The 14941-nt window shown below is 37.4% G+C and overlaps 1 protein-coding gene across 3 annotated transcripts in view; it reads left to right on the forward strand.

The window, feature by feature from the left end:
• Positions 1 to 14941, forward strand: part of trim2a (tripartite motif containing 2a) — a 36764-nt gene that overhangs the window by 12007 nt on the left and 9816 nt on the right. For 2 of the 3 annotated variants that reach the window (XM_059343097.1, XM_059343113.1), the window contains exons 2-5: positions 4074 to 4252; positions 9422 to 9659; positions 10820 to 10971; positions 12055 to 12235. In XM_059343097.1, the coding sequence (XP_059199080.1) occupies positions 4119 to 4252; positions 9422 to 9659; positions 10820 to 10971; positions 12055 to 12235 (705 nt within the window). In that variant the 5' untranslated portion in view covers positions 4074 to 4118. Of the gene's footprint in view, positions 1 to 265; positions 572 to 4073; positions 4253 to 9421; positions 9660 to 10819; positions 10972 to 12054; positions 12236 to 14941 lie in introns of those variants that run through there. The other variant, XM_059343103.1, reaches the window with a different exon arrangement.

Below are 14941 nucleotides of genomic sequence, written 5' to 3' on the forward strand. Positions count from 1 at the left end.
ACACACACACACACACACACACTCCCCGTCGGCTCCTGTCTGGCTGCTACCTGGAGGGAAGCATCATCAGAGCTGACATGACAGCAGGTTCAGAGGGATTGTAGCGCGTGTTTCAGTGTTTCTGACTGTGTTCTGGAGTGGATGACGCCTGTTGATCGGCCTATAGATGCAGCTCTGTGAGTCATACTCTTAGTAATGTTAACAGACAAACATTTGGAATAATTTCTTCCGTCTATAATTTTTGTGTGATTGTAACTATTAGCTCAGGCAGTCATGACATGCCAAAAAAAGGTCACACTTCTCAGTCCTCCGGTAATGTTTGCCTTTTTCATGTGTTCCCTCCGCTGCCGTTACGATGACAGCTCCATCCAGCAAGAATTATTCCGCTTAGCTGGTGCGGATCTGATTATGTAAGAGTGGAGCGTTGTGAGGCTGCTGCGACCTTGTGCACCGTCAGCACAGGGCTGCTTCTGTTGTGGCTGTCCGTCTGCAGGATTTAGGAATTCTACTTTTTATAATCTGTGCCATATTTGATGCTCTGTTAATCTGCTTAATCTGGGCTCTGGAGCCGGTAAGTTATTAACACACAGCCTTAAGACTTGAGCTTTTTGTGTTTGTTTGTTTGTGCATGCCTGTGCTGGCATACAGTGTATATATATATATTGTCATTCAAACCCTTTTTATGAATGAGGTTTTATCTTCTGGGCTGGTTAAACATTTGACTAGATTGTGAACATTTAGTTGAGGTTTCCTTTAAGTGATTATTCTGCACTTTTTCTCTTTCAATTACAAGCTTTATGAAGCTGAACTAAGCTGCTCAACACGTAACTATTTGTCATCTGACAGCTAACGCATTATACCAGCCATGCAACATATTGCAAATTTCAGTAATAACCTACTGACGACATGACAGCTTCATTATAACAGTCATTTTATCCACCGCTGCTCCGTTTACAGGCTTACCGGACACACCACATTGTAGTTAGGAGCTGTGCAGAAGCTCGTATCAGAGAGAGAGATTAAGAGAAAACGGAGGAGAAGAAGGAGAGCGTGCACCATAGAAAGAAGCACATTCCCCAAGGGTTTCCTCTCAGCAGCAGAGGTGGCCTGTTTCTGTGCCGGTCTTGAATGTGAAGAGACAATAAAAGCCCTGACACACTTTCTGTGTCCAAGTTAGCAGCCGGATAACGTTACAGAGAAGTCAGACGGTAAAAGAGAGGAAGCAGTAAACGGATGTTTCAGATAAAACTGGAGAGTTCACTATTTAAATCACTGTAAATATGAGTTATAGTTTATTTTTGTTTTGTAAGTGTTCTGAGTCTCTCTCTCTCTCTGATGCTGAGTGCTGAACACGGAGTGCCTTGCTTCCACTTTATAATCAAATATTTATCACTCAAAGTGCTTTTTATGACAAACATTGGGCGGCAGCAGCTCTGAGTTTCTGCTGCTGTGCTGCTTCTCAACATGGAGGTCGAGAGGAAAGAAAGAAACTCTATCTTAAAGTTAAAGTTTCTCTTCTCATGTTTGAAAGTTTTACCTTTTTTATCAAACTGCAAAAAAGCCAACTTGTATTTTTTGGCCTAAAACAGTGATTTAATTTGGTAAAACTTGGAAATATAAATTATTGACATTTAGGGCAATAATGTAAGTTAGCTCAGCAAATGAAGCCAGTTGTCTGCTCAAAAACAAGTTGGTGAGTTGTTGTTACTGATATCTTTAAGTTGGGGTTCACAACAAGGGACAATAGTTCTGATAACTCTTATTTCTTTGTTGTGAAATTCGGTCATTAGCGAATGAAATGTCAGCTAATGTTGTGACCACAATTTTGAGTTAGCATTGATATGCTAATGGCTACTCTTGTAGCTGTAACAAGCAGCGCCGCTAGCATCAGTTAGCCGCTAGCGTCAGTTAGCCGCTAGCATCAGTTAGCCGCTAGCATCAGTTAGCCTCTAGCATCAGTTAGCCGCTAGCATCAGTTAGCTGCTAATTTTCGCTAATGACCAAATTTCACAACAAAGAAATAAGAGTTATCAGAACTATTGTCCCTTGTTGTGAACCCCAACTTAAAGATATAAGTAACAACAACTCACAAACTTGTTTTTGAGAAGACAACTGGCTTCATTATTGCCCTAAATGTCAGTCATTTTTAGCATTAGTTTTACCAAATTAAATCACTGTTTTAGGCCAAAAAATACAAGTTGGCTTTTTTGCAGTGCATGTGCTTTTTTTGGACTTTGGGAACAATTTACAGATGCAAACCTCCCTGGATTAAAAATTCAAAGAATTGACCTTCTTTACAGTTGGAAGTGACATGTCTCTTTTATAATAATGATCTATAGGGGAAATGCTTGTTGGGCTCCAGGCCAGTTTTCATTGGTAGCCAGGCTGAGTGTATGTGCTCACTGTATCCTTTTCTTTTAATAAGTGTAGACATTTCCTTGGGTTTTATGAGCCAAAAAGGTTGGAAGCAACTGTTTGACTGCATTCTCTATCAACCAGCTTCATCTTTGTACATGCTGGACAAAATATCAGCCTCTATTTACACTCAAAGTCCTTAAAGCTCTCAGAGGAATGTACATTTACATGTCAGCTAAGGAAGATGTTTGATTTGATAGAAAGCTCCAGAACAGCAACTTAAAAAACTTTCTGCTTAGCTATTAGAGCGACAAGTACTGCAAATTAGGGATGGAAATAATTAATCGATGAAGGATTAATGGTCGTTAAGAATTCGGTCGATCCCTTGGAATTTTTATTTGATCTGTGTATTTTGTAATTTTATCTCTGACTGCGTATCAGTACTCACTGAACTGAAACACGTTGGAGAGTTGGATAAAGCTACAGTTTGCAAACTGAAAGTTGCAATAACAATAATAAAACACACAGAAATACAAGAGTATTAATTTGAGCAAAACTAGCTTACTGTATCAGACCTCATGAACATAAAACATAAAACATCGAACTCCTTGACGTTATTTTTACAGTATAATCTCAGTTGAGTTAGTTTAACGATCGACAGGATCAAGTCTCTTTTCATCCTTTCAAAATAAAAGCATCAGTAATCAAAACAGGCTTTTGCATAGTACTATGTATGAGACAGAGCTACACTTCCTCACCAAATGTCAAAAATATAAAGTAATTAGAGAAACATATTTCCAAAAATTTGAATCTGTCAAAAAATATTTTTTTAAATGGTCAGATGAGGAAAAACTGCCGCTCCTCCTCGGGGAAGAGTCACAGAGCTTGTTTTTATTGTATTTTATTTTATTTTGTTTTATTTTATTTTATTTTTATTTTTTCTTCTTCTTTGCTGGGACGGTTAGATTGTATGAATGATAGATTGATTGTAATTCAATGATTGTAAATATTGCTTTCTTTTATTGTTATTAGTTTTTTCTTTTCTTTTAAAATGAATAATAGAATTATAATAATTTATTGTAAATATTGCTTTCCTTACTGTTATCTTTTTTTTTTCTGACGCTTGCTTTGGCAATATGTACAGTGTTACGTCATGCCAATAAAGCCAATTGAATTGAATATATATATATATATATATATATATATATATATATATATATATATATATATATATATATATATATAATTTTATTTTGCCCATGTATGCATGTTTTTATACATACTATCATGTGTATGTATAAAATTAGTTTGACCTTCAGCTTATTCATCTTATTAATGTTGTTTAAGGGCCACTGACTCAATGATGAGAGTGATTATTAAGTTTATTCCACTGAGCCAAATGAAAGTCCTCTCGTGGTTGGTTTAGTATTGGTAACCTTGTGATTTGAAGGCATGTTTACAATTACGGTTTCAATATTTAGTGTTTTTATATTTTTAGGGTTAAAGCCTGAAGCCACATGAGCTGGTTGGTTTGTGTGTTTGTGTGTTGGGTATTTCCTCTCTCAGTGTGATGGATGGAAGGAAGAAAACATTTTGCTTTCAACTTTGATCTTTACAACCCACAGGTTTCCACTCGCCTTTTTGGGCCGTCACTGTCCTGTTTGATCACACGCTGTGTCCTTCTGCCTGTCTCATCCTCCCTCTGTGTCTCTCTGCAGGGTGCAGGGTAAGAGGAAGAGGGACTCCTATGTCAGAGTTTTAGGATGGCCAGTGAAGGCTCCACTATTCCCAGCCCCGTGGTCCGCCAGATTGACAAGCAGTTCTTGATCTGCAGCATATGTCTGGACCGCTACGAGAACCCCAAAGTACTGCCCTGCCTACACACCTTCTGTGAGAGGTGAGTGGAGCCATCATGGTGTTTTAAAGCTGAGATTAAATGTTTTTAACTTGTAACTGTTGCAGGTAACGCTTTATATTAAGGTCCTTGTAATAACCATTAATTAGAATCAGAGTGGATTTCCAGTATTTAGACATATCCCTCTGGTGATGATGGTGATAAGTGTTATTTGAGGTTTTGGTAACGCTTTATATTAAGGTCCTTGTAATAACCATTAATTAACAAGTAATAAGCAAGGTTATTATAGTTAACGAAAACTAACAAAATAACGAAAACTAAAATTGAAAAAACATTTTCGTTAACTGAAATAAAAATTAAAACAAGAGTTTTTTAAAAAACGATAACTGACTGAAACTGTATTGTGTGGTTACAAAACTAACTAAAACTAACTAAAATTATAGTGAAAATGTCCTTCGTTTTCGTCTTTGTCAACTTTTTTCATACATAATTCAGTGTTTTTCTGTTTCAACATGCAGGAACACATGGTGAATATGTTTACTGAGACTGAAAATACAAAACACCCCGAACTGTAAGAGTTAATAACCTTATTGAGGCTGAGATGGATAAACCAAAGGAAATGAAGGCACATACCCATTACTAAAAAACTAAAACTAACACTAAAACTAATAAAAACTAAACTAAAACTAAGCATTTTCAAAAAATAAAAACTAAACTAAAACTAGCAAACTCACTCTAAAAACTAACTAAAACTAACTGAATTTGAAAACAAGACACAACGAAATTAAAACTAAAACTAAAAAAATCCAAAACTATTATAACCTTGGTAATAAGACCCTTGTAAGTCCTTACAAGATGCTTATTAACATTATTGTGTGTTTATAAGCTTATATAAGTGTTAATAATGGCATTACAAACACCCATGACCCACCCATTATGTCTTTGCCGTGCCTTTATTAATGTTATTTTGTTTGCTTATCGATATTAAAATATACTTTATTGCTCATCTATTATAAGTTAACTATGCTTTTTGCAACTACCGGATCTAAAGCGAGAACAATGCCTTATTAATTGTTAATTAATGGTTATTAAGGACCTTATTGTAAAGCGTTACCCTGTTGCATACAACAGAGGAAAGCATGTGAGTTAGGTTTAAATGTGCAAACGAAGAGTGGAAGTGCAACTGTGCGTGTTTTCTGCAAGAAAGAGATGCTGCATGACAAAGTGCAGTAATATAACTTTCTCAACAGTGTCGTCATTTTGTAAATGTGAGTATTGTTTCACATGACATGCTTCTCTGCTGCTGACTGGGTGTGTTGGTGCCGTCCTCTGTGACAGCCAGTCTTTGTTTCCGACACAAAAGAGAAACTGTGAACGGTGCCTGTCCGTCCGTTTTACTCCGGTTGCTTCTGGAGAGTCAATAAAGCTGTAAGATTGAACAATATTGCTATTTATGTTCTTGTGTATATATCTCATACATCCACGTCTGTGGTATGAGTAAACCTTTCTTGAGTGGCAAGAGGAGAAAAGGAAAATGCAATGAAAATCATCTCTTGATTTAATGTAAATGTATTTATTTATTGTTGAGCTTTGTGCACTGTGTGATGTTTAAGTATTTCAGTTAAAGTTACAATTTTAAAGCATCTGTGCATCTTTTTCCATCCTGGACTTTTTCTTATCTGCCAGCTAACAGCTACCTAAAACTATGTTTAACCATCATTTATAAGATGAGATAATATGGCTTTATTTATCCCGCAGTGGGGACATTTAGTTGTCACAGCAGCTCAAGATACAGACACATAGATATAGAAGACAGAATAAAGAATAATAAAAAAAGACATGTGTGTGTATATATATATATATATATATATATATATATATATATATATATATATATACACACACATACATACATTTCTGCTATTTGAAATGTATTATTAACATATCTTTTTGTGTTTGTTTTCGTAAGAGTGCATTTTTACAGATATTGGAGAAAAGAGATCATAGAGCACCTAAAGGAATGTTTAAAATATAATATAATGCTAAATCCTTCATGTCAGAAAGGCATTATTGCACTGACCTGAAGCTTCCTCTACTGTAATGCATTTCTGACCACATCCAACATAAAGCTCAGTGTGGTCCATGCATTTGTGACCACACGGGTCACTGATGTAATGTGTCTCTACATTAGGTTTATTGAGCTCATTACATTTTTATGCAGATGATTCAGTCATTTATTGTTCAGACCCTTCAATACCTGCAGTCTGCTTTTGATGTGGTCCAATCCCATCTAGCTGAACTCAAGTTTGTATTGAATGCGGAGAAATCAAAACTTATGATCTTCTCAAATGGTAAAGACTTGATATCCAATTTGCCAAAGATAACGACAGTACAAGGTGATGAAATTGAAAATGTCACGGCTTATAAATATTTAGGGATTACTATTGATCAGAAGCATAATTTTAAAGTCATTTCAACCCCATATTGAAAGCCTTGTGACAAAACTGAAACTAAAATTAGGTTTATTTTTCAGAAACTAATCTTGCTTCGATCAGTCAAGGAAAAATTTGATTTCTGCAACGTTTTTGCCTCTACTGGATTACAGTGATCTGCTTTTTATGAATGCAACTCATCAGAGCCTTAAGAAGTTGGACTGTGTTTATGATTGTGCTCCGCGTTTCATTACTGGCTTGGGAATTTGCACACATCATTGTACTCTGTATGCCACGACTGAAATGCCGTCTTTGTATGTTGGCAGGCTCTCTCATTGGTTAGTTTTTATCTATAAATGTATTCTTGGGCTGCTTCCCTCATACCTGTGTACATACATGTGTCGAAACCAAACTCAACATGGTTTATGATCTCAAAATATTGTACAAATATTGCATACATACACGCATATATATATGTATATACATATGTGTCATCTGTATTAGAGCACAGGGCGCTAAGAGCCTAAAACTGTCCTCTCTGTCTCAAAAGTCAATTTTCAGCACTTTTTATTTCTGAGATAATTTTCTGTCGGAATTTACCCCCAAATGGTTCTTCTTCATCCTGTACCATCTGATTTGTAATTATTTATATTATAATATTGGATTATAGTTATTACTGCATTAATGTGTTCATCACTTTAATATTGAAGCTGGTAAAGGTGAAGTTATTTTGTATACTTTATCTGCTGGGTAACTTGTGAATTTTCCTTGTAAAGTTTGATCTAAATCAGTATTATTATTATTATTATTATTATGAATTTGTTGGTGATATATTTTTATTAATAATCTCAATCTGCACTCTAACTACTAGTTAAGTTATTCAATAAATGTAGTGCACGAGAAGTATACAGTAGTAGAAAATGGTAATACAAATTAAAGTACAAGCACCTCAATAAATGACTTTTGGCATGTAAAGATTTCAACCACTAGATGGCATCGAAGGCAACGTTTTCACTAGTGTTCATCCACTTTACAGGTTAAAAAGCTGATAATGAACTGGAACATTCTACTTTTTAATATTTTTGTTGAATTATTTTTTTTTGTTTAGTTTTTGTAATTCTGACCAGATCTCTCTTCAGAAAGAGACTTGAATGATCAATAATGACAATATAATGACAATAATGAGGGGCCCCTGTGTCAAATTAATAATAAAATGGTCAATTTAAAAAGATGAATGACGGAACAATTCTTACCTATTTTTTCTTCAAACAATATCGCATTGTACACAAAACGAACCCAAAATGTGTACATTGTGTAGTTAAATAAAAGCAATAAAAGCTTGTGTATATTACAACAACAAAAAAAGTAATTGTGCACAAAGATGAGAAATATCATTGTCGTACAAAAATAACTGTTCTTGTTGGTAAGTCTCATTGTTTCAATCAATGTATTTGTATCTTCCAAATACACTTAAATTAGATTTTTAAATAAGGCAAAATAAAGGTTTTGAATGCTTAAATATAATCTTTACTGTTTTTTAATGTGCCCCTCTGATTAACCCTTCATAGGGCTCTCATTGAAATACTTGCAAATTCCAAACTTCAACCCTAGAGAATATTGGAGGATATTACATACTGCCAGAATGTGTAAAAAAAAAAAACATAACATATGAAATAATATTTTGAGAAAAAAGTTTACGAGATTAAAGTGGCAAATCTACGAGAAAAAAATGTGCAGATTTATGAGATTTAAAGTGGTGAATCTGGGAGAAAAAAGTTGCTTTTTCCCACTTTTTTCTTGTAAATCAGCAACTTTTTTCACACAGATTTGCCACTTTAAATCTCTTAAATCTGCGACTTTTTTTCTTGTAGATTTGCCACTTTAATCTAGAAAATGTGCAACTTTTTTCTCTATATATTACCTGAAGTTACCAAATAGTTATTGCCTGATAAAGGGTTAAACCCTGGCCCCTCCTTGGCCCCCACAGTAAAACTGGTCTAGAACCGCCACTGAATGACAGAAAAACCTTGCTATAGTGAGTAATAAGTGCAAATCTACTGTAGATAATCACTTTGGTTATACAGTAGAGCTGAATCCTATGGGTCTGTTTAATGGCTTCTCAATGCAGCCACCCACACCTTTATCCAGACACTTTCTTTTTACATAACATTTCACAGGAAGCTCCCACTCTCTAATACAGCTATTCTCAACCTTGGGGTCGCGAGATGATTTCTGGGAGTCGCCAAATCATTTTGGAAGTCAGCTCTGTCTCCACTGTGTTAAAGTGTTCATGTGTTAATGTGTTTTAGTCTTTTTGGTCACTTAATGTATTTTTTTTTGTCATTTTGTGTCTTTTTTTTGTGTCTTTTTTTGATCATTTTGTGGTCATTTTGTTTCTTTTTGTGGTCATTTTGTTTCTTTTTTTGGTCATTTTGTTTCTTTTTTTGGTCATTTTGTGTCTTTTTTTAGTCATTTTGTGTCTTTTTTGGGTCATTTTGTGTCTTTTTTGGGTCATTTTGTGTCTTTTTTGGTCATTTTGTGTCTTTTTGGTCATTTTGTGTCTTTTTGGTCATTTTGTGTCTTTTTTGATAATTTTGTGGTCAATTTGTGTCGTTTTTGGTCATTTTGTTTCTTTTTTGGGTGATCTGAACTGTGCTTGTGAGATTCTGTTCAGTGAGCGGGGGTTGCGGACAACATGCATGTTAAATTGGGGGTCGCGACTCAAAAAGGTTGAGAACTACTGCTCTAATATCCCGCCGGTCTCCTCCTCCTCCTCCAGGTGCCTGCAGAATTACATCCCGGCCCACAGCCTCACACTGTCGTGCCCCGTGTGCCGCCAGACCTCGATCCTGCCGGAGAAGGGTGTGGCGGCATTGCAGAATAACTTCTTCATCACCAACCTGATGGACGTGCTGCAGCGGGCGCCGGACAGCTGCAGCCAGGAGGCCGCCGCTCTCAACAACATCACCACCGTGGCCACGGGCCAACTGCTCTCCTGCCCCAACCATGGAGGCAACGTAAGAGACACACACACCGCCAGGCTGTCTGACGGCTTCTCACTTTTCATTCAATCATCTCTCTCTCTGTGTCTTGTGAAGTTCAGATCCATTAACCTCCACATCTGAACATTCAGCTGTTGTTTATGCAGTAAAACATCAAATGTTATCTATCTTCTAGGACTAAAGTTGATTATAAAAGTATTCAGATCCCTTACTTAAAAATACTAATAATACACGGCAAATTTACTCCATCACAAGTAAGTAAGTTTTGAATGCAGGACTTTTAAGTAAAAGTACAAAAGTATCAGCATAAAAAATTTACTTTATCAGGCAAAGAACTATATTTTGTAACTTCAGGTAATATTTCGAGAAAAAAGTTGCAAATTTACTAGATTAAAGTGGCAAATCTACAAGAAAAAAAGTTGCAGATTTAAGAGATTTAAAGTGGCAAATCTGTGTGAAAAAAGTCTCAGATTTACGAGAAAAAAGTGGGAAAAAAGCTACTTTTTTTCTCCCAGATTCACCACTTTAAATCTAAGAAATCTGCACATTTTTACACATTCTGGCTGTATGTAATATCCTCCAATATTCTCTAGGGTTGAAATTTGGAATTTGCAAGTATTTCAATGAGTGCCCTATTAAGGGTTAAAGTGGTGAATCTAGGAGAAAAAAAGTTGCTTTTTTTTCACTTTTTTTCTTGTAAATCTGCAACTTTTTTTTGCGCAGATTTGCCATTTAAAATCTCTTAAATCTGCGACTTTTTTTCTTGTAGATTTGCCACTTTAAATCTCGTAAATTTGCAACTTTTTTCTCGAAATATTACCTGACTCTAAATACCAAATATAGTTCTTTGCCTGATAAAGGGTTAAACCTGAATTTTTTTTCTCTCTACTCTAACTCTATTCTGTTACCTTCTACTACAGCTGTATTTTACAGAGGGCTTGGATAGATAATGCTATTAAGCCTCACAAGAATGATGACATTGTTTATATTAACCTTGGTATAACTCAATAAAAAGAGAATTTCCTTTATCAAAGCAAAAAGCTGATATTTCAGTGTGGAACAAAGTGGCGAACCAACCCATGCCGCCATCCGCCACGCTGCAAATATGACTAAGAAAATGTTGAACTCAACCTCAACCCCATATTTAAGTTTAATCTCTTTTTCCTGTTGCTTAGGTCATGGAGTTTTACTGTCCGCCTTGTGAGACGGCCATGTGTCAGGAGTGTACGAGTGGCGAACACGGAGAACACCCAACTGTGCCTCTTAAAGACGTAGTGGAGCAACACAAGGCCTCGTTACAGGACCAACTAGATGCTGTCAAGAAGAGGTACAACACCAGCATTATGCAGACTTCATGCTACATTAACACACTTTATGCATTTCACTAGCCTGGGTATACCCATACTGCCTTGCACGCTCGAATTTAATTTCGAACCTGCAGGCAGTCTGGAAACCAGGGCCGTTTCTTAGCCCTGTTTTAGGATCCAATCACAGAACGGGGAGGGACGGCAAGACGATGACGCGTACTACTCGGCAGACGGAAGCTTGTAGTTTTGTAGTTTTCTTACGGATCCAACATGGCTGCAGCAGACGCGAAACTCTCTTTAGCTGTAGGCGGTGTTTTAAATAGTTTAGAGCGAAAGTTGATTTTAAAAGAAGAACGTTTGACTTTAAACTCCTGTTTCACCACGAAAAAGGATGTTTTAGCCGTGCTTCCAACAGGATTTGGGAAAAGTCTAATCTACTAATCTACCCACTAGCGCCGCTACTAGTCCACTACTAGCCCCACTACTAGCTCCGCTACTAGCCCTGCTACTAGCTCCGCTACTAGCCCCGCTACTAGCCCCGCTGTTAGCCCCGCTACTAGCGCCGCTATTAGCCCCGCTACTAGCGCCGCTACTAGCCCCGCTACTAGCCCCGCTACCGTAACGCCGGTGATCTGGCTCCGAGCCGGGGGACAGCGGAGCCCCCAGAGACCTGCAGCAGCTTGTTTATTGCCCATAAAATCAGTGGATGTGTGTGGCTGAATGTGAACATGCTGCAGAAAAACGTTGCAGAAGCAGAATTGAGCATTTTAGCCTCAAAGTAGAGATGGGCTAGTCTGGCTATGTAAACATCAATTTCTGTCGCTCTACATACGTCATCTGGTACAAATGATCTGAGTGGCTAAGAGCTACCTACAGACGCTTTTGATAGACATTCATAGCGCCCAATAAACGGCTCCAGAGGATCGTAAACCACGCCTCCTCTATGGAGAAATGAACGGCTGGTTTCCAGACTATATCTCATTTGTGATTAGTCTGGTGTTAGCCAGGCTAGCATTTAACAGCCACTTTCCTATTTTATGTGCATGCTCTGCTCATGTGACTGCAGACTCATTGTATGAAAAACGCCTCCTCATTCCTCCCAGGCTGCCAGAGATCGACTCAGCCCTGCAGACGCTGTCGGAGATCCTGCAGCAGCTGACCAATCAGAAGAGCTCCATTGAGGACGACATCCATACCACCTTTGATGAGTTGCAGAAGACTCTGAATGTCCGAAAGAGCGTTTTACTGATGGAGCTGGAGGTCAACTACGGCCTCAAGCAGAAGGTGAAGCATTTGATTCAGCTGACACGTGCAGAGTGGACTTCCACTATTTAGACTTATCTCTCTGGTGATGATGGTGATAAGTGTTATTTGAGTTTTTTAATCAGCGTAAAGCACTTTGTGGTCATTATCTTCCTCTTGAAGGGGCTGCGTTAAAAGCAGGCTCTGATTTGTTCTTAAAAAGTGCTTTTGAGAGTAACAGATGTATAACAAATGGAACTAGAAAATTTCCTCTGGGGAAATTTTGAAAGGGCCACGGGGGCTACTGCCGGTCTGTGTACACTATGATGAGATTCTTCAGAGAGTGTGTGTGTGTGTGTGTGTGTGTTTGCATGTGTGAGGAGTGTGCGCACTTACGTGTGTGTGTGTGTGTGTATCTGTAACTGTAATCACATCAAAGATCAAAGTTAATCAGATCAAAGCAATCAACAGAATTAACTGGCACCTCTTCTGGCATAGTGACAGCAGAGACTGATGGAATGGAATTTCTGGCCCCGAACAGAAAACATTTTTGGCAAAACCATAATACCTATTATTGATCCGACTTCACTTGAACGTCTACATATGTTTTTTTTTCAAAAAAATGAAAAAATAGCTTTGTTAGAGCGATCTAAAAAAACTGTTCCATCCTCCTTTTTTTAGAAATCTTCGTGCGTTTTTAATATGGGAGCCAATGAGGCTGTTGGTGGTGTTGGTGAATCATCTGTGCGTCCTACGCCCAAACTATAACTCTGACAGCTTTACCAGAGGATTGTGAGGGAGAAGACAAATTTTCCTACGTTTTTATGTATAAATTATCTCTGTAGAGTGGAATTTGCGGCCTGGAGCGCAGTTTTCAAATTTATTTTTTGACAGTTTTTTCTCTCCCTCTACACTCTGGCGATGATGTCACACACTGTGACATGAACATTCCGTGCAATACACACCCATTATAATCTCAGAATTTCTCCAAAAATGATCATGGTCATTGAACAGGGATTGATAAAAAACTATATGACCTATCGAAACGTGGATTAATACACCAATACACAAGACTTGTGTCTAATGTTTAAAGTTTAAATGGAGTCTCTAGGTGAAATTATGCCGGAGAAGTAGACGTTTAAAAATCTACAATTATTGTTCTTTTTTGCTCATTTTTTGTCGCCCGTCCCATTCATTTCAATGTAAAATTTTGGGCAGTTTTTCGCGACTTACATCGGGCGAAGTCCCAAATAGTCCCAAAAAATCAAGAATGAGCCTAAATATGAGAACATGTCCCCTTTAATATGAACATTGACCTAAATATAATCTGTTTGAGGACAGCATTTAACTCTTCACAGGCTGCTCATCAGGCTGTTTTTGCTGGTGTGTGTCTGGGGCTCAGCTGGTCTGATAGGCGATTAACAGACCACCCCCATCCACTCAACCAATCAGCCGGCCTGGTTAGGACCTGCTGCCGCCCCCTCAGGGAGCTGCATCACATGGGCCGCTAATGATTTACAATTCACTGGGTGGTGTGCAGTCAAAACACTAAAGCCCAGGGGAAAGTCAGATAAGTGACTTTCAGTTTTGTTGTTGCTGTTAGCTAGATGGAGCCAGTGTACTGTGTGTGTGTGTGTGTGTGTGTGTGTGTACACTTTGGGTGTGTCAGAGACGGCGAGGGAACAGTGAGCAGCTCTGCTCTTCATGCTGTGGACACTTTATCCTCTTCCTCTGAAGCTTAATCTCTTTTCTTACAGTATGTACAGACAGTATGTACATTTTTAGAGCTTCAGATTATGAATTAGTGTAAACAGGAAGAGATAGCAGAGGGCGGGGCTGAAACATTTGACTTCAGGGATAAATGGCTTGATGGCTTCTCTTGTTGGAGAAGAAGAGGAGGAGTGTGATGGTCAGATGCGGGTGAGTCCGTCTCCATGCTTTATTGAAATGATGTCCCAGTAATGAGGAGGAACAGTGGAAATCAATTTAAAGAGCACAAGAACAAAGAGCTTCCTGTTTTAACACATGCTCTATACCCTACTGAGAGATTTCATGATGTAAATGTGACTTGTAGCTTATTGTAAGGTCACAGTTTCTCTAGTTACAAAGTAAAGCATGACTTGTGATGATTTAATGCATGATTTACCTCAGTATGCATCATACATGTGGCTTGATTTCCATTTCATTTATTCTTTATTTATGCAGGAGAGTCGCATGGACAAAGTGTCTCTCTTGCAAGATCTTTCTTATTAAATTAAGACAAAATTTTAGGAAAATAGCCAATGTAAAAAAAAATAATGACAAAAAGTTAAATAATCTTTAAATCAATCTTTAATTTTTTCAACTTTACCTTGACTGATCGGAACTAGTTTTTATCTTTTGAGAGAAAAATGGGTTTTCAATTGTGGTTGACTGATGAACCTTGAAAGTTTCCTCAAATCAACCACACATTGAACAGGAATTTAGATTTATTTGCTTTATCAATTTGAATTCATTGGCAATTCAGATTGAATTTGATCACAAACGTGTAACATGTCTATTGTTCAGCACAAAGAAATTAGAAATTAGGTGAGTTTCTGTGATTAGCAAACATTTAATGGATCATTAGTGCAAAAGTTACTTTCAGTGCACATGATTTTATGTATTTAGCACATGTTCAAAACAGTTTACCAAAGTGCTTTACACTTTAAAAGGTTGGAAAAGTACAGAAATGTGTCAATGACTTAAGGACAAAACATATTGTCATAT

Source organism: Centropristis striata, chromosome 1 (assembly GCF_030273125.1).
Source record: "Centropristis striata isolate RG_2023a ecotype Rhode Island chromosome 1, C.striata_1.0, whole genome shotgun sequence".
Taxonomy (NCBI): Eukaryota; Metazoa; Chordata; class Actinopteri; order Perciformes; family Serranidae; genus Centropristis; species Centropristis striata.